Genomic DNA, 20,217 nt, shown 5'->3' with positions numbered 1-20,217 from the left:
CTTACCGTGGCTTCTTGCTCCTTATACAAGTTGGCTATCAACCTGATAGTGTGTTGAGGAAAACCCATTCTTTTCATTACTTCCCACAGTTTCACATGTTCAACACGGTCAAAAGCTTTAGAGTAGTCTAAGAAACACATTACCAGAGGGAGTCTGAATTTATATTTTTCTATGATCTGTCTAAGGCAAAGGATCTGGTCTCTGGTGCCCTTACCTTTCCTAAAACCTGCTTGTTCCTCGGGCATCTCTTCCTCAACTTTGGCCTCAATCCTATTTAACATGATCTTCAATAAAATTTCACTTGTATGAGATATCAAACTAATAGTTCTATAATTCTTGCACGCCTTCATATCACCTTTCTTATGTAGTGGTATGAAAACTGATTTCTTCCAGTCTCTAGGCCACGATCCTGTCTCCCATCCTTGTAATCAATCTATGAAACACTCTTATCGCTGTTAAGCTGCTTAACTGCTCTTTCAACTTCATGCCTAAGTGGAGGAGGTTCCAAATCAAAATTTTCCTGGTGGGAGGGCTCCACATTTTCTTTATCCACTCTGCTGTACAGTTACTCACAGTATTCTTTCCATTTGTTTTTTATTTCCAACTCTTCTGTTAGTAATGCTCCATTCTTGTCTTTGATGACATTCAATTTAGGCTTAAACTTGTGCTTTAAGTCACGAACTAAATAAAACATCCTTTTACAATTGAGCTTCCTCATCTGGAACCCTATTTCTTCACATTTGTTAGTATAGAACTTTTCCTTGTCCTGCTTGATGGCTCTTCTGACTTCTTTATGTAATCTCTTGTATTCTTCAGTCCCTGTGTCACTTTGTTTTTCCAACCACCTTCTTTTGATTAGTTCCCCATGTTGAATCTGATATCCATGGGTTTCTTGGTCTTCTTATTGGGCAGAGATACTTCTTCGCTGTATCCTGTATTATCACCTTGACTCCTTCCCAAAGCATTTCTGGTGAGTTCTCCTCATTGATCTCCAAAAAATCATCCAACCGAGTCGATGTTTCTTCTGTGAATCCACTAGGAATTACTCTAACATCCAATCTAGTGGGATGTACCTGAGCTGGAAGGTTTCGGAGTCTTACTTTGGCTCTTACTAGCTGATGGTCTGTACCTCAATCTGCTCCAGGGCAAGTATGCACATCAGAGATGCTTATCTTCCACCGCTGGAGAGCCAGGATGTAATCAGTCTGCTGCCTTGACCTATCAATGTTAGATGTCCAAGTATAGGTCTGTCGAGGATGTTTCTGGAAGCTGGTATTGGTAATAACTAATCTGTTAGCACGGGCAAATTCCAACAGTCTTTCACCACGGACAGTACGTTCACCCAGGCTAAACATGCCACACTCCAGCCTGACTCATACTCTTTCCCACTTTTGCATTTAAGTCCCTGAAGATGTACAGTATGTCTCTCCTTGGTAGGCAGTCCAAAACAGTTTGTAAGTTTTCATAGAATTCGTCACTCTCCTTCAGGTCTATCTGTGTGAGATGCATAAACTACCACAATTGATACATTGGTAGGCCGAGCCTTAAGTCTAATAGAGAGTATCCTATCGCTAATGGGGTTATAACCAAGAAGGCTTCTTGCCTGAGCTGTCTTCAGTATCACAACTACCCCATGATGTTTTGAGTCACCACCTGAGTGAATAACTATCCTACCATCCTGTCTTTTGAAGCGACCTTCTCCATTCCATCTGGTCTCTGTAATTCAAGAGTACCTATCTGTAGACCCCCAGACATTCCATGTGCCTATGTAAAATTCCTTTCTAAGATTAACTTATACCTTCTGTGTTGCTCATTCACGGTATCACTGACTTTTGATAGAGACTGTAATATACTCTGCTTAAGTCCTGAATGCTGCTCTGATTATTCTGTGCGACAGCTGATGCAGCATGGGATGCGTTATAAGGCATAACCATATTAGCATTTTGGAGTGAAGTCACTGCAAGAAGAAAGTGGTAGGGTTGTAGAGGCCCTTTCCATAAGATGGAATAGCAAAATAGGAAAGATTCGCCCCTAGGCCTCGAATACTTTAATAGCATTGGGGAGAAGAAGCAAGAAGACAAGAAAGAAGGAAAGAAAAAAAGGAGGGACCAGTCTACAGATAATATAATATAATTAAAAACTACAATGCTCATAAAAGAAAAGTTAATTTTTTGACATGTAACTCATCCCACAAGACGGATTAATTGCCCTATTATCGGAATGGATTCTCCTTCTTCTGGCATGCGTAGAAGTGTCGAAGGGTCTCGCATCTGTGGGTGTACAGTACTGTGTTCTAATAAACTTTGGTTTTATATTATGTTGATTTGAATTAATTAATATACTAGTGTATTATATTAATATGCTCTCTATATATAAATATTTGTATCTACTAGATGTATGCATTTGGATAAGCATGTAGTTTTTTTTTCATTTAAATCATGGTGAAATTACTGGCAGGATGATCACATGAATTATAATATATGAAACTGAAGATTGACTGGAAGATATTGATCATAAATTAAAGTAAGAAAATACCTACTGTGATGTCTGTGCCTACATTATATTGAAGTACAGTGGAATCTCGGTTGTCGAATGACTCTCATCTCGAATAAATTGGTTCCCGAACATATTTTCTGAACAGAATCTCTGTTCCCGAATAGGAAAACCGGCAACTACATGGTCCATGGGCTGAGATTACGGCAGAAGATTGTCAGTTACGTCGTGGCCTCCGCTCAGTGCAGACACCTGCTGGAATTTCTGGAGAATTAATTATTTTAAGACATCTATTGTAGATTTTTATTATTAGGTGCCTCCATTGAGTCAAAAGATTCATCGCAGGAGACCCAACATTGCATACTAACCATTATTCACACAATACCTGTCATACTTCCCCTTAAACTCATTCACATTATTGAATTTGCAGTGCCTTTTCTTGATTTTCTTTGTATTTTGTGGGGTTTTTTTTTATTATAAATTATTATTAAATAAGCCACCGTGGGGCCGAAGAAGGATAATGATAGCAGCAAAGTGAAAAGAAAAGTTGTTAGAACCATGATAGAGGTGAAAAATGAAATCATATCTAAACATGGAAATGGCGTTCATGTCTCGGATCTTGCTATGCAGTTCAGTATGGTGAAATCAACGATCTGTACAATACTTAAAAATAAAGAGGCGATAAATTTTCATCTATATTTTATCTATTTATTGTGTTTATTCTTTTTGTGTTAGATTCTATGCATTTTCATTATTTTTGTATACGATTTTATTCATGAAGTAAAAAAGCTATAAAGTTTAAATAAGCAATCATCTGTGGTTCTGGAATGGATTAATCTATTTTACATTAATTTTTATGGGAAAATGGTTTCAGTGTTCAAACAAATTGGTTTCTGAACAGCCTTTAGAAATGCATAATGTTCAACAACCGAGGTTCCACTGTAAATGTAATGTGCAAGAAGAGATCAGCAGTAGTAAAATTTTTGGTCATCTTGTATGCCAGCATATATATGGTGCTTAAAGCAACCTTAAATGATGCCATTCTTTTATTAAAAAGAAATTCAACATAAATATAAAAATTATAGAGAGAGGAATCACATGATGAAGTTCAAACATTTGCTTAGAAAATTTTTGAGATGTACATTTAAAAAAAAATGTTTATGTATATCATTCCCAAAAAATATGAGTGATTGCAGAACCTATTGCAAAGTGGGCATGAGGGCAAGGTCAAGAGTGAGAGAGAGAAGAAATGTGTTAATGTTCTCTTTAAAGACATGGGGGGGGGTTAATACAGAACCATTAACGTATTTGTTAAACCTGAAAAAACATTTTAAAAAATGGCTAATTGCAGACAGTTTTTGATTTTTTACATATATTAATATATTTTATTATTAATATTTTACATTTTTTAATATTTCACAATATATTAATGTAAGTAACCATTAACATTACAGAATTAGAAATAAACTTATTGAAAACATTTTGTTTGCAATAAGTACTATGTGGGTTCATTTTTAATTTGTAATGCAACAAAATAAGTATTCCAAAAGTCCCGATAAACAAGGCTGCCATTAAATGAGTTTAAAGACCATTTATGAATGATTTAAAAGTGCTAAGCTCTTTGAAATTTCTTATTTCATCATTGATGAAATTTAGTTTTTTTTACCACATTTCAGATAATGTATAACAGAGCTTTAGTTCAACTTGGATTATGTTCTTTCCGGCACGGTAATATTAAAGATGCCCATAATGCCTTGCTTGATATCCAAAGTGGAGGACGAGCTAAAGAATTATTGGCACAGGTATTTTTTTTATTATTATTATTAATCAAAAGACTATTACTTATATACCTTCGGTTTAGCATTATGACATAAGCAAATGTTATTCTTAGTATTATATGCATTACTAAAGTTTTAATTAGCTGATATTGGATACAATTTTTGGATATGATTGGATATAAAGAATGAGTTTATCATCATTTACAGCTCCAAAATGAATTGTTGTGGGAGGAGGAGGAGGAGGGGGGCACTGTGTATAATTTTTAGGTATTTGCCTTTGCTGGGGGGGGGGGGAATAATGCTAGGGATAATACTACACATTTTGTTATAGAGTAAGTCCTTGCCTTACACAGTTAATTCATTCTGAAGGTTTTTGCACAAGTTGGAAATCCACGTAAGAATGGTACTTAAATACAATACATTTTTGACAGATATGTTCTTTTTTCAAAGGAAGCCAAACAGATTCTGCTTATGAAAAGAAAATTTTGATTATATAAAAGCATATGTAATCGTAAGAAAACTAATACACAGTCTGTGCAGTAGCATGTTGGGTTTTCTCTTGTGTAAGCATAAAACTAATCGGCATTCATTGTTGCTTGTCTTCAATCCAAATTGCTAATAATTTCTTCTATTAACAAGCCTTTGTTCTTGGAAGTGATCATGTCGTGCACTTCTAACAAGTTGATTCATTCATTTTGTAAGCATATACAATGTCCATGAATATGTATTACCTATTTAATGTTGGTTAATAACATCTACTGTAGTCTCCATAGTTATAATGTACCTCTTCTTACCACTCTGCATATATTTCCATCACCTTGACATTTCTCAGATGTAGGTTCATTAAAAAACGACTTGCATTTAAGGTAGAAACAAACAAAATGGTGATGACACTATTAACTGTCTGCTGGGAAAGTCCTTGATTATGTTCAAAGTGGGGCTCAATATAAGACATTGCTGATTTAAGTCAGAGTACCATAACTGTGCTACGAAACCAAGTAACTCAAATCCATGTAGGTGGGGGGGGGGCTTACTGTATACTTATGTTGACTCCGTAGTATCAGTCTTTATTAAGTACTGCTATTAGTCTATCAGGAACTGCACACTATCTCCTGGATGCTTTTTTAGATGCCAGCATCTAAAAGAAATGGAAATGGCACTACATGGTTACCAGTTATGAGTAAAATCATCTGTCTCTATAGCAAACTGGCTTCAGTGGTTATAAATATATACACACACACACATTGAAGATCATTTATGAAAAAAATATAATAATCATTAATCTAATAGACAAGCTCAGATGGTGAGCATTATTCATAACTTATTTGAATTAATATTACTACACCAAACCAACTAAATTATTTAAAAAAAAAAAAAATTATTAACTGGTTTATATATCGCTGGATTTCAAGCTAGCATCTTCAGAGCACAAAGCGGCATGTTATAGTTTACACGCAACAATGAGCAAGTGAAACAATTCAAATTATAACAGACAAAAGGTCTAAAGTCCCAATTTTCACTCTCTAATGTTTATAAAAAAAAAAAATATATATATATATATATATATATTATTATTACAATATTTCTTAGTAGCAGTATTTCTTCTCTGTAACAACCTCTATATATAACATTGGTTTTCTTCCATCTAATCCTGTTCAAAGGGATGTCCAAATTCCAGTTCAGACTTACCATAATAATGATAGAAAATGTATTTTTTTTTTTTATGTTCTCCAAGGCAGGTGTTGCTGTAACTATAATATATGTTAGTACAATGGGTAGAAGAGTTGGGAAATTCAGAAACCCTGTTCCACAGACATCAGACTTTATTAGCTGATAAACGGAGTTGTGGTTTTGCACCATGTGAAGAAATTCATTTACCACCTAAAGACATTCACAAACGTCCATGCAGCAGCACAATTTGTGCCAACAGCCTCTTGGTTATATACCAGAGATGCTATCCAGTTGGGATGACAGAACCAACGTGTTGGTTTATTCACTTAAAATAACGTGATATAGGTAAACAATTGTTAAAAGTTATCTTTGGTGCAGATATTTTTATTCATTATAAGTAAAATAAGCTAATTTTTTTTTCCATATAAATATCACTGCTTTTGAATTGCACTTCAGGATTTGCACAAAATTTTATAATTTCATATTTTTCTTGTGTTTATTTGTTTACTGACTTGATATTTTTAAATGGTAAGGGCTGTTTTAATTTTTAGGGGTTATTACCTCAACGCCAACATGAGAGAACATCTGAACAAGAAAAAATCGAAAAGCGACGCCAAGTACCATTCCATAAACACATCAACTTAGAACTTTTAGAATGTGTTTACCTAGTATCAGCAATGTTATTGGAAATACCATATATGGCCGGTAAGTGTTTTAAATTGATTAGTAACATGTTATATAAAATGAATTATAGTAATTTGCAAAATATATGAACACCCTGATGGTTATTAACTGTTCACTTTATAAGGTTTTTTTTTTTTTTTTTTTTTTTTAGCTCATGAATTAGATGGGCGTAAGAGAATGATCAGCAAATCATTCCACCATCAGTTAAGGAACAGTGAACGTCAGCCTCTAGTTGGTAAGTAATTTCTGGATGTTGTGCAAGTTATATTTCATTACATTGCACATTACGTGTGCCTGTGTAGCTTAGTGGAAGTAGTGTGTACCATCCGTGGCACTAGACTGCTCGAAGAAAGAACACTGTGAGTTCTAGTCTAGTCACCAACTAGAGAAACTTTTACTAGGCCTTTTTTTCGACTAGTTTCCGAGTTTGTCAATCTCTGGCACGTCAACAGGTTTTTTGTCCCATAAACGCAGGAAAATCAGCCGTGTATCTCACGCTATTTTCAGGCAGTAAGCATGGTGTTAGGATTAGGGACCACAAGATGCAGCACTTCTCAGCCGCCTCTTTTCACCAGATGCCATGTATAATTAGTGATAGTATTGTGCCAGTTGTCTCTAATTGGCTACTGGTGGAGATTAAACTGCCCCCCCCCTCAGTTTCGACAAGTTAGATAGGACTAAGACAGCCTCGCCTACTCCCTATATGGCAATAATAGGTATTAGCTGATACATCATACATTGGGAATGTGATTTCATGTTTGGATTTGGCATGTCATTGTTCTTCTCAAAACTCAGGTTAATCAAGACCACTCTTTATGTTTCACAGAAGCAAGAACTTCAGTGTGTTAAGGTTGCATTTCTCTCTAACGGATAGCTTAACTCATGAGTATTAAACAAATGCATACTTCATACTTGATCTCTACATACTTCATCCTTGATCTCTACATTCTTAAAGTTTTCATTTATATGCCAAATTTATCAGGTAATTCAGGCTTCTAGATGGTAATAAACAAAAGAATATTCACTTTGTACCCTCAAATGAAAAGTAGTTTACAGTGTTAAGTTAGAGTTGATCTTAAATAATTGATTATCTCCCAAATGTTAGATAAATTAATATAACCATGCTTGTTTAGTAGCATTTGTTACTGCTAACTCAAAAATAATCTCTCCAACTAGTAATGAGTTCTTCATATTATTGCTTTTTTTATCATCTGATCCTATGCAAAGGGTGTCCATAGCATGATCCGCCATTCCCAGTGTGCCATAATGATGGCACCGATCAGGTTTCTTTTAAGTTTATATGCATATAGGAAGATCAGAGAGTGTGCTTAGAAGAATATCTAAATTATGTTAAGATACCAGAAGTCGTCTGGTGTTACTCATCATGGTATTTCTTTTAGACCTGATAATCTTCTTCCATTGAAAAATGATTAAAGGTCACTTTCTACTTCTCGTGCTACACCACACATTGTAATTAATGTGCACACACACACACACACACACACACACACAGAATTTCTACCAAGAAGAGCTGTGTTCTTTCTGAAAGACATCAGAAGAATATCTTGAATGTTCCACACATATTTTCTGGGCTTGGTAGTTCCTCCATACTCATAATTATGTTTAAAACTTGTGTTTCAGAATAAACCCCATTCTGTGTCATCTTTAAAATCTTCGTATCCATTTGGCATCTCTTATACCAGATAGATATGAAGACTATGCTGTTTCCATTACAGCATGGAAACAAGCCTGTATTCAACCCATTCCAGCAAAAGGAAATAAAAGCCCTTCACTGCACTCACCCCAGTTCTATCAAAAATAATGGTTAGTCAACTTCTTCACCACCTGGAAACCCACCAGTTAATGATTCACTGCCAGTATGGAGGCTGCCATTCTCAGTCCGCAGCAGATCTTGTCAGCATCACCATCTGTGGAAGAGTTGGAAAACTCGTGTCACAAAAGCCACACCAAATGAAATTACTGTCTTATTATCTACTGTCTATCCTTTGCAAATGGCTTATCAGTTTCTTTTCTGATTGTCACTACATGTCGTGGTGGATGGCTTCCCTTCTTCAGATTTCCCCACTAATGCTGGAGTATCTTGGGCTCTGTACTTTTCACCTGCTCTTTCTCCTATGCATAAATGATTTATTTATGATGTAAAGAACCTTTTATAAGGACTTTACTGAAAAAAAAAAAAAAAAAAAAAAATCCCTCTCTTTTTTTGGATTGACTGATTTCTATACCTACAAAAGACTTGTCTGCTAAAAACATAACTTCCCACATACACAACTTCAGACAATATATAAATCCCAAATCTGCCCTACCTTAGGATATAGTTTTCACATTTGAGATGAAAGCAATATTTATCACTTTCTCCTTTATACTGTAAACATGTGAGCAACTGCTGGTCACATCTCTTCAGCATCCATCTTCGATGTACACGTTGAACAAACTTCTCATCTTATTTTATTCATCTATCTCTATCTGTGGAAAAAGTTCCATCTTTACTCTCTACAGTTGGTTTCCAACCTGTATAACCTTTATCTTTCATACAGTATAATACTAAAGTAATAATGATACTATTATTATAATGTGGGAAGCTCCACGGAATCCAAATACTCATTGTATCCATGTAATATCTCATATCTCCTTGAATGCATTCACAATAGTCTCTGGTCCTTGTCTAGTCCTTGCTAACTACTCTTAGCAAGGACTAGACAAGGATGTTCCTTGTCTAGTCCTTGCTAAGAGTAGTTAGGTGCTGAAAAATTTCCTCTGCATTAGTCCTTTAAAACGCTTTTAATAACTGAAAACATTTCTATCATATCTCCTCTTTTCTGCTTATCAGTCAACTTCTGCAATCCTAACCCTCAATCTTTCAACATAGGATGCATTCTACAGACCACTCACTGATAAATTTTCTCCATCACATCCTCATCTCCAAGGTGACTAGATGTTCACAATAATTCAGATGTGGCCATATCAAAGCCTTGTAAAGAAGAATGAAACTTCCTTATCGCTAAGCTACTTGGCCACTTTGCAATATGCGCTCTGAACTTTAACTCCCTATTCACTGACACTCTTTAGCTTCAGCATTTTCCTAGAATACAGTTCCATAATTGTAGCACACAACTTGCAGTCTTTTCATCCCAATCCAAGAATGCATAGTTTTACACTTTGCAAGAAACTGGTATTCATTATCTTTTACCTGTACTATCATCCTATTTGAATCATTCTGCAAGCTCTCTACATTGCTTTCACTAACTACAGGGTGGCCCATAAGTCATGGAACATCCCAAAACACTGATGCCATGACCTCATCTGTCTGTGCCGAAAATGAAAGACATTTACATGATATGGTTTTTCATAACTATTACAAAAACTGGTGATGTTAAACTTGTGAAGTCGCTTCACAAAAATGGGCCCTTTCTACAGCATGTTTCATGACTTATGGACCACCCTGTATTGCGGTGCTCAATTTGGCATCATCATCAAAGAACTAAATATTTTCTTTCAGATTATTTCCTATATCATTTATGCATAAATTAACCAGTAGTGTATGTGCCATTGTTATAAGGTATATAAATGGAACCAAACTTGCCCATCTACAAGGGTGATCTGAAAAGTTCTCGCCCTAACAACGAAAAAATAAATTTATAATTTAAAAATTATTTTTATTTTTCAACATGATCTCCCTTAAGACTAATACATTTATTCCGGCAATGCTCCAGCGCCATTATCCAAACCCTGTAGTGATTCTCAGTAAGAGAATTTTGATCTGCTGTGAGCAAGTGAGGAACCCATCTTGCACAAAGTTTTTTCATTTGCAATTCTTCATGCAAAATATAGCCTACGTGTTCTTTTGAAATGCCTATAGTCTCAGCAATTTCATGCACTTTGATTCGCCAGTCATCCAATACAATATCGTGCTCTTGATCAGTGATTTCTGGTGTTGTTACACTTTTTGGACGTCCTTCATGTGGATCATCTTCAAGGCTGGTACTGTGATGTTTAAACTCGGCAGCCCATTTCTTAATTGTCAAAAACAAAGGAGAAGAGTGTCCATAAACTTTTATGAACTTCTAATGAATTTCTTTTGGCATTAAACCTTCTTTTACAAAGAATTTTATAACTGCACGATACTCAATTTTATCCATTTCAAGGGATACAGACAATACTTTTGCTTCAGACAGCTGTGTAAAACAAACTACTTGATAGAATGACTTGCAATTTTACATGGATGCTTATGACAGATGTACCAACTTAGAAAAAAAAAATCTTGTCAATAGTGTTGCCATCTATGGTCCAGGCCGAGAACTTTTCAGACTACCCTCATATAAACAAACACAAATGAAAGCCAAGTATGATGATGAGGGAGGAGGCATTCACACAAGACATTTTAATCAAAGAAAGAGAATCAGCAGCAAACCCTAATCCCCACATGAGAGGTTTTCCTCCCTGTTTGTGCCCACAATAGCATGCCCTGTATAGGCAAAGGCGAAGGGAATATAATCTATACACTATAACACAACATTTATGTTTTTACATTAAAATTCTGCTCAAAAAAAGAAATCAAAGATTTGTTAGGAGAAATTAACACTTGTATATTGCAGGTTCTTCTCATAGTATGTTGGTGAAATGAACTAGCCTTTGATGCTGTAAGTGCATCATCAGTGAATGTTTTCAAAGAGAGATGGATAGTTATATATGAATAACTAATAAGATCCTTGAAGCAGTCTGTGTAATAATACACGCATATTTTAGGTCTTATCTATCAGTTCCACTAATAAATAAAGCCATTTTTTAAATTATTACATCTAAGCTCAGACTGCAAAAGAAGAGGACATTCTCTTCAGCAGAGTTATATTTTCAGAGGAAACAACATTCATATTTCAGGAAGTGTAAACACATTTGTGAAATTTGAAGTTCATCTACTGAATATCTGGACCTCTCCCCCTTTCATCTCCCAAAAAGTAAATGTGTTGTGTCCACTTGTAGAGAAGACAATAAATTACGATGTTTGCAATCAAATCTCACAATAACAAATGCATATGGACCATGAGAATAACTTCTTATAGTTTTCCATAGTGGATTTCCTTTAGTCTTTAGTTGTGGTTGTGAAACTTTAGCCAGGACTTTTCTTTAGTTTGCTATGGTGAGTGAATTGAATTTTTTTTTATAATAGTGTTTGTTATACTAAGAGTTTACTATGTATGTTAGAATGAAAATTTCCCCACTTCTTGTGTAATGTCCTGAAATCATTTGCCAATTAAATGTAGAGAGGTAGATGCACCTTTTAAAAACATTGTACAAGAAATTGCCTACCAAAAAAAAAAACATATATATAAAAAATTTATAAAAATAGAAGAAGAAAAAAAAAAATTTAGCCCACCCACAATACAAATGCATTATAGATTTACAATTAATCTTTCGTGGGTGGGAGCCACATAAATTCCTAGATAGGTTTGGGTAAAAAGATAAATTTCCTGGCTACGTCATCATTCATCCTTAGATTTTTCTGTATAGGGTAAGATTACATTAATGGATGAAAGATGCATATCAAAAGTAACTTTTGGTGTGTGTGTGTGTGTGTATATTGTCTTTTAGTTTTTGTCACCAAAGACAAAATTAAAGATGCTGCAGCTCTCAGCATTTTCCAGGATTGCTGCATAAACTTTGGAAAATGTTGAAGCGTACATTGGCAAGAGTTACAGGCTAGATGTATACCAAGCTACACATTGCTTGTATGCTACCCCTCTCCCACCCCACCCCCAAAAAAGTTACAGTATAAGTGTCATTTGCAGTATTTATTATTGTTATATCTTAATTATTTATAAATACTGGCATTCTTCTGTCGAAAACACTATTTATTTAATCCTCACCCCATAGCCTTTTTTTTTTTTTTTTAACGAAAGTAAAACTAGTATATCTATTATTCTTAACAAAAAGTTAAAATTCCATGTGTATATCTCTTACAATAACAATCAATCGTTGGAGACTTCGTCAAGTTTATATGACTTCTGTTGTCATTGACACTTGAGACTAAAGACATCATTACAAATGCCGGTTTAGTTGGCTGAGTGGCTACCGTATCTGCTCTCCAGCCAAAATGTAGGTTTGAATTCTGCCATGGGCATGGGTGTTTGTGATTGTCTGTGGAAATACTAGTGGTGGTGGGCAGTAGATGCCGTTGATGTAGTTGGTGGAGACAGAGTGGCAGAGTAGGTGCTCTCCCTCAATGAGTCTTTGGACTCCCTGGAGGTGTCATGTAATAATAATAATAATAAACATGCAATGAGGACCCTCATCAGCAGTTGCTGATGCATTCACCACAAATAACAAAGAGCTGTAAATGACCTTCATCTATTGCATAAATTAGTTTGAGATAAGTGTGGATATGAAATATGTTATATGACAACATAATCATTCCAAGCAAAATTTTAATCCTGGTATTGAAGCCGTCCTCTCTTCTAGGTTATCTGAGTTAAAATAATTACACCAGATCCTAGTAAAACAAGTTCAGTCTAGTGTGCTGTAAATGCTCTGATAGGATGTTTAATCCTATCTGCATATGTATTATGGCTAGCAGCTGCATGTGTTCTTATGGCTGATTTGCCTGTTTTGCCTTATGAAAAACCAGTTTCCAGAATGGAAACTACCATCATATGGATGTGTAGTAGGCTTCCCTACTACACCTCCATATGAGACCAGCCAAACTCACTTTCATTTGAAAAGCCCTGATAAAGGATCTTCGTGTCCTAGATAGGATTTGAACCCAGTTTTTTCCCTAACCAAAGGACATTGTTGAAACTGACTGAGCTCTGGAGGCTCTTGACACAAAATTCAATATAAAACTAAGGGTTCTCTATATAAACCATTTCATAAAGAAAAAAACTTAGAATTTCTTAATAGAATAGAAGTTGAATCCTACCATCTTCTACTGGAGACTAAACATGGCATCAGCCACTTCAGGCTTCCAAGTGAGCAGGGTAAAGGTGTTTAACCAGGCATTGAAGGTCATCTACAACCTGAGGTCTACTCAACATTACTTTCAACAAGAGAAGATATGCTTTTATGGAAGCATTGTGCATACCAGATCATACCTGGAAACAGGCTACATCACTGAGAAGATAGCTTCACTCATAAAGAGACATATTTGTTTATATATCAGTAGTTGAATTATTACCATTTTGCAGTGATTAGAATAGGTCTCAGTCTCTTTTCAAAAACATTGGTGGGGTGGAATGTTCATTGAAAATATTGATCATTCCTGTTATCTTTAGAAAGTTTGAAATTTTGATATCAGCGTCAGCTTTTGTATATGATACATCACATCCAAAGTATTTGAAGCAGTTAATTTGCTCTAAAATTTTATTTTCAATCATGATTTTACTGCTGACTGGAGATGGTCCTTTAAATGCCATGATTTTTGTTTTGTCTTTTGATATTTGCATTTCAAATTTTTTAGCAATTATATTTAAGGAGTATATTGATCTTTTGGAGTTCATCTTCACTTCTTGCTATGATTATCTGGGCATCTGCAAATAAAAGAGTATTAAGTATAGCTCTGCAATTCAGTTTAAATGTTGATTTTATATTTTTCCATTTCTTTACTATTTCATCTGTGTAGATATTAAATAAGAGTGGTGACATTGGATTTTACAATTATTTGATTTTAATAATGTTAGTTTTTGCAGCAAGCAGCTGATTTGGAATGTTTAGATTCTTGAGCATGGTCCACAGTTTGTTCCTTAAGACTGTCAAAAGCTTTCTAGTAATCTACAAATGCTATGTGTGTTTCTATGTTGAATTCATAAGGTTTTTCCATTAAGATTTTTAATGTAAAAACTGAGTCAATTCATGATCATCCTTTTCGAAAACCATTTTGTTATTCACAAAGTTTATCTTCTACATATGATTTAAGTTTGGAAGTTAATATTCATGCATATAACTTTATAACCACTATTTAAAAGACATTATTTTGTAGTTTTTCTATCACCTTTTTTTTTTTTTTTTACATGTATACTGGAATGATAATTGCCTTATTCCAACTTTCTGGGATTTTTCTTTGCTGCCAGATATTGTTAAATAATTTTAAAATTCATTTGATTAATAGATCGCCTGCACATTTAATACGTTTTATGTTTATTTCATCTTCTCCAGAGGATTTACCTGATTTCCTTTATTGGATTTCTTGTAATGTTATTTTTTCCACTATATAGTTAATAGTTAGCATTATGTCAGTTTAAGATTCTTACTATCTTGCCATAAGTTTTGAAAGAAGGCCAGCCAGGTTTTCTTAGTGGTTATAGCAACAGTAATGCAATATTTTGAGGGAAGATTGGATTTGTATAAGAAGCTTGGCCTAAACTTGAATGCGTTTGGTATCAGTAGTCTTGAAAAACTAACTGGTATGAGACCTAACACAGAGAGTCAGGAAAACTAAATTACAATGGGAGGAATGGTGTGAGAATATTAGTGTATGAGTGACAATGTTATAAAATTATGTTTGTGACAGGAGTGGGCATCATCATGAAAATGATTGAGGAGAGAACAATTTCGACTTTGTGTTTGCCTGGTTCGGATCCATTGAATGTGTGCAAGGATGGCTACACGTATAAGACACTAGAGAAGAATTCAGTTCTGCAAGTTGTCTAACTGTGTCAGGCAGATTATTATGTCTATACACGAATGGTAGGAGTATCAGAAACAAAGAGGTAGTGTTTGTTGCATTGGTCAATATGTTGGGACCTCAGATTGTAGGCATTAGTGAGACCTGACTATCAGAATCAAACATACTAACTGGTATTGGGTGTAAAGGTACAGTATTTTTAGGAAGGATGCACAGGATTAGGATAAGAAGGGGTATGCTGCTAACGATGTTAGATGACTTAATCCAGTTAGTGGATTACAAAATATTAGTGTGGATAAGAGGATAGCTGACTGACAGATATCAAAAAGTGGTATGTGGGGAGTGTGAGTCTGTAAGATTTAAGTTAAACAGCGGTGCACCACAGGGATCATTCCTTGGTCCACTGTGTATTAATCTGTGCATTAATGACATTGTGATGGATTTGACAAGCGACATACAGCTATTTCCTTTAATGTAAGGATAGGTAGGGTAATCAGGAATGCAACTGATATGCAGTGCTTACAGAATGATTTGAATAGGCTGGAATTGTTGGCATGGGAAAATGGATGTCAGTAAATGTAAAGTCATGCACTTTGGCATGATTAGATATCTAATGTCATGTTATATTGGTGGGATTGTGCTAGTAAAAAACTGATAGGGCCAGGGACCTTGGAGTATTAGTAGATAGGAAGTTGAAGTTCAGGGGCCATGTAGCAAAGATTGCAAATACAACTCAAAAGATAATTGCAATGCTGAAACAAACTTTCACATGTAAAGATAAGGATGTCATTTTGCCTCTTTACAAGGCCTTGATAAGACCTCACTTGAACTTTTGTGTGCAGATCTGATCTCTTGGTTTCTGTCATGATTTTGATACAGTGGAGAGAGTGCAAAGGAGAGTGTTAAAAATGATATGAGATTGTGGAATACTGATTACGAAGACAGATTGAGAATTTGTAGGCTGAAGACACTGGCAAACTAGAGAAAGAAGGGTGATATGGTTGAGACTTACAAACTATTGAAAAGGTCATAAAGGATTTCAGTTGATGGAATTTTTCATTTTATGGAGGACAGGGAAAGGACATATGGCATCCTTGGAAGCTGAGACCGAATGTCGTTAAGAAGGCGGTGAGGGCTAGATTTTTCTCTCATCGAGTGGTGTGTAATTGGAATGGATTGTCATTGGATGTTGTGTGTACAAGCAATGTGAATGAATTCAAGAACAAGTATGATAGCAGGTGTGTGTGTGTGTATAGTATGTGGAGGTCTGGAGGTCTCTCTTAATAATAATATTTTTGAGGATGTTATAATCTTTAATGATTCTACCATTGATATCATCACTATTCACCTTAATTTTCCTCAGAACATTCATCATTTGTTTGTCACATCTCCCTTAATATAATAATAAATTATTAATTCTATTAAATTTAAGAAATTACTGTTTATTTATTGATTACCTTTGGTAAATAATCAGTAATATCATTTGTTTATAATATTGTCCTTACTAATATGCTTTTTTTTTATATCCTCAGTGGATGTAATTGATAATACCTATTCATCATCTTCCTCTTTTTTTTAAGTTACCATATGAACTTAAATGTAACTCTGTTTTATACATTTTCTAATATAAAAAAACTGCATAATACATCAAAGAATAAAGAATGTCAGTTTCTTTTCTGATATCAACATTTTTAATATGATTGTCCTTGTTGCCACCTATTCACTTTCCTAATTTTCTTCAGAATTCTCAATCTGTGGTCTCTTCTTTTTATTTAACAATCTTATTACCATAAAATTAGTTTGAACAGTGTCTTGGATATTGCTAACTTGGTCTTTTTTCTGAGTTCCATATAAATTTATTCAACTTGGCTCTCCACCATATTAAGCTTTATTTATTCTGATATGATTCCATGTTTAATTTGTCTCTTTTTTTACTAAAAATATCCTGAATAGTTAAAATGTATAACATATTCTGTAGGTCCACTGCATTCTTAGTTGATAAATAAAAAAAAAAGACTAAAACTCTTAGTTTTTTATTGCTTAACTTCAAAATTTGTCACTGGAATTATTTAATGTAACTGTTAAAGGCATAGAATATTTATTCAAGAATAATGGACAAATGGAATTAACCAGAATATAAAAAATAAAAAAAAAATGATTGTAGAACAGTTGACTTTCATTAACATAATTAAATTAAGATTTTACCCAAACAGCAACTTAAAATAACTGTTTCTTCCCTTTAGAAGAATTGTACATTTTTTGAAAGGATGTTTCAGAATAAACAAAATTTGGAGTAAAGCTTGTTTTTTAATTTTTTTTTTTTAATGAAATAAATATTTTTTTTATTATATTACATATATTATTGCACCAATCTCATTGTTAAAACTTTTGTAAGAAAATAATTCATTTTGTGAAAAATATTTTGAAAAAGTTGATTTATATTTAGTACTTGAAAGTTTTGAAAAGGCAGCATGTTTTCATTCAGTTTATGATCCTCAGTAAATCTCACTTATTGTATACAGTAATATAAGAAACTGTCAGTTTTGTATTGTGGTTTTGCCCTGGTTTAAGAGTGCTCAGTTTTCTGTTTAAAATTCACTAAAAATCAACTCTCTCTCTCTCTCTCTCTTTTTTTTTTTTTTTTAAATAATAATTTGAGACATCTGAATTACATCCACAATCTTTTTCTTATTGTGCAGTATTTTGCTTGAGAATCACCATGATTTCTCAATACTTGAAGTAAGATTAAAAATCATATTGCATCAACCTTTCCTGAAATTCTCAGCAAGGAAATTCCTCTATAATTCATGTTTTATTTCCATTTTTATAAATTAATTCAATGCAAACTTTATTTCAGTCAGGATTTCACCTTCTATTGCCTTCTAGATTACAGACGTGTAGTCACTACAAAACTTTTATACCACTACATTTTAGCATTTCATGTTGAATATCACCTCTTTTTTCTCACATTTCAGGTTTTGTTTTTTTAACTTCAGTATTGACAAATACTTCTTTTTTAAATGAAATTCATCTCCCACCTAAGACAATTACATGAGCAGATATGCAACCCACTTAATTTCAATTCTTTTGAAAACTTTAATATGCATTTCCTCAGTGAACATTAATTTTGATCCTCTGCTGAGGATAAGGTCCTGCTCCAAATCCTCTGTACATTCTTCTCTCTTAAACTTCTGAGAGTTTACTATTAATATATAAAAATAAGTTGTTGTTTTATTTTGTGTGCGAATTTATGCGCCATTAAAATGCTGACCATGGTGTTAATAATGAATATCTGTGTTCTGAGCAGAAATGTACCAGGCACTTGCATTATTAGCCCTGATTTTTTTTTCTTCCTAATTTTCCCAAACATTCCTACAATCAGAGATTAATTTCCTGCTCTGCTATGTATGTTTCCATTAAGAACTGTTTTTCTTTTTTTATTTAAATTAATTACCCTCTCTAATGACTTGGAGTTTTTCACTCTTGGCTTCTTTAGTGAAACTATATGCATAGGTGTCTCATTAAATTTCCCATCTTTACTTTTGTCCCTGTTGCTCTGTTTAAAATTCACTTCCATTCAAGAAGTTCAGCTTTGTGTTTAGTACCAAATTGCTTTCCTTTTACCTGAACGAGATACCAGTTAGTCTTGGTAACACAAACTATACTGGCATGGTACTTTTCTAATTCTTCTGCCAACTCCACTTCTGTTGATGTGTGTTACATTGATGATACCTATTTTCAATTTTCCAAACAATGCCACAGCCAGCATAATATCTGATCATGGTTTGATATCTTCATGCTTGATATATGTAATTTCAGCTAATATAGAATACAGTTTATTTGGCTAAGTCCCAAATTGCCAGCCCATCCACATCCATTGACATGGATGTCCTCATCAATGGACATTGGGTTAGAAGTCCCAGTCATTTATCTATCTTTGATCCATAAGCAACCTCACTGAGAACAGGTTTGCATGTGCTGTTTCATTTGATTACTCCACTTGATGTGTATTAGTTGAGTCTGATAACTTCTAGTATGATTCTGTTCAAATGTAGCACAAAGTTTGTGCAGTTTTATTATGGGTCATGACAGAGCTTTTTTTTTAGTGACAAATACAATGTTTACTCCTGAATTAAAGCATATTTAATGATAGCTTGCTGACTTGAGTTAGCTTAATTGTAACCGTTATATGACTCATTCATGAAAGTTGTAAACTTGTAGTTTTTTTAATTTTTTACATAATCCAGAAACCTAGTCTTAAAGATTTTCAAACCACTAGTTTTCCTACCTCCAGTAGGTAGGACAATGGTCTCACACTGGATCCAGTCTGAATTGTTGTGCTAATTGTTAGCAGTCCTCAAGTTGTAATGTAAATCAAAACTTTATTTATAAAAAATAATAAAAAAATGAAAGAAATAAAGTTTTCACCAAAGGATTAAAAAATAGTAATAAATAAAACCCTGAACATTTTACAGGTCCACCAGAAAGTATGAGAGAACATGTAGTAGCAGCTTCTAAAGCCATGAGAGTAGGAAACTGGAGACTTTGTAAGGCCTATATTATCAATGAAAAGATGAATGCTAAGGTAAATCATGTTTTGCATGTTTGTTTTACATGTTACGCCAATTTGTAATCTATAGAAATTATTCTTTTTTTGCTGCAGAATAGGATTCAGAAATTACTTACCAATGACTGTGATACTGATTAAGTACTGTTAATTATTTTTACTTTATAATTCTGGTAGAAAGTACCAGAGTGTAGAATTATGGCACCTTGGTCAGTTTTCAAGAAGTTATTTGCTTTCTGCAAAAAATTTAAAACAGAAAAAGTTTAGCACATAAGGATTAAGGTTATTACAAAACATACTTTCCAAAATTACTATAAAATCAAAAGATAATTCATTTTAAACAGTTTGCTATAACATGCAGTGAGCAATGGATCTGCACACTTGCATGT

At 34.1% G+C, this 20,217-nt stretch overlaps 1 protein-coding gene across 2 annotated transcripts in view; it reads left to right on the top strand.

Moving 5' to 3' along the window:
- eIF3c (eukaryotic translation initiation factor 3 subunit c) overlaps positions 1-20,217 on the top strand; it is a 202,031-nt gene that overhangs the window by 141,986 nt on the left and 39,828 nt on the right. For both annotated transcript variants that reach the window (XM_090400058.1, XM_090400059.1), the window contains exons 14-17: positions 4,170-4,295; positions 6,494-6,647; positions 6,778-6,861; positions 19,737-19,846. In XM_090400058.1, the coding sequence (XP_090256184.1) occupies positions 4,170-4,295; positions 6,494-6,647; positions 6,778-6,861; positions 19,737-19,846 (474 nt within the window). The remainder of the gene's footprint in view (positions 1-4,169; positions 4,296-6,493; positions 6,648-6,777; positions 6,862-19,736; positions 19,847-20,217) is intronic.

The sequence above is a fragment of the Typopeltis vanoorti genome, chromosome 11, assembly GCF_054136105.1.
Source record: "Typopeltis vanoorti isolate ZY-2024b chromosome 11, IOZ_Tvanoo_1.0, whole genome shotgun sequence".
Lineage (NCBI taxonomy): Eukaryota > Metazoa > Arthropoda > Arachnida > Uropygi > Thelyphonidae > Typopeltis > Typopeltis vanoorti.
This window is presented reverse-complemented; position numbering and strand designations above follow the sequence as displayed.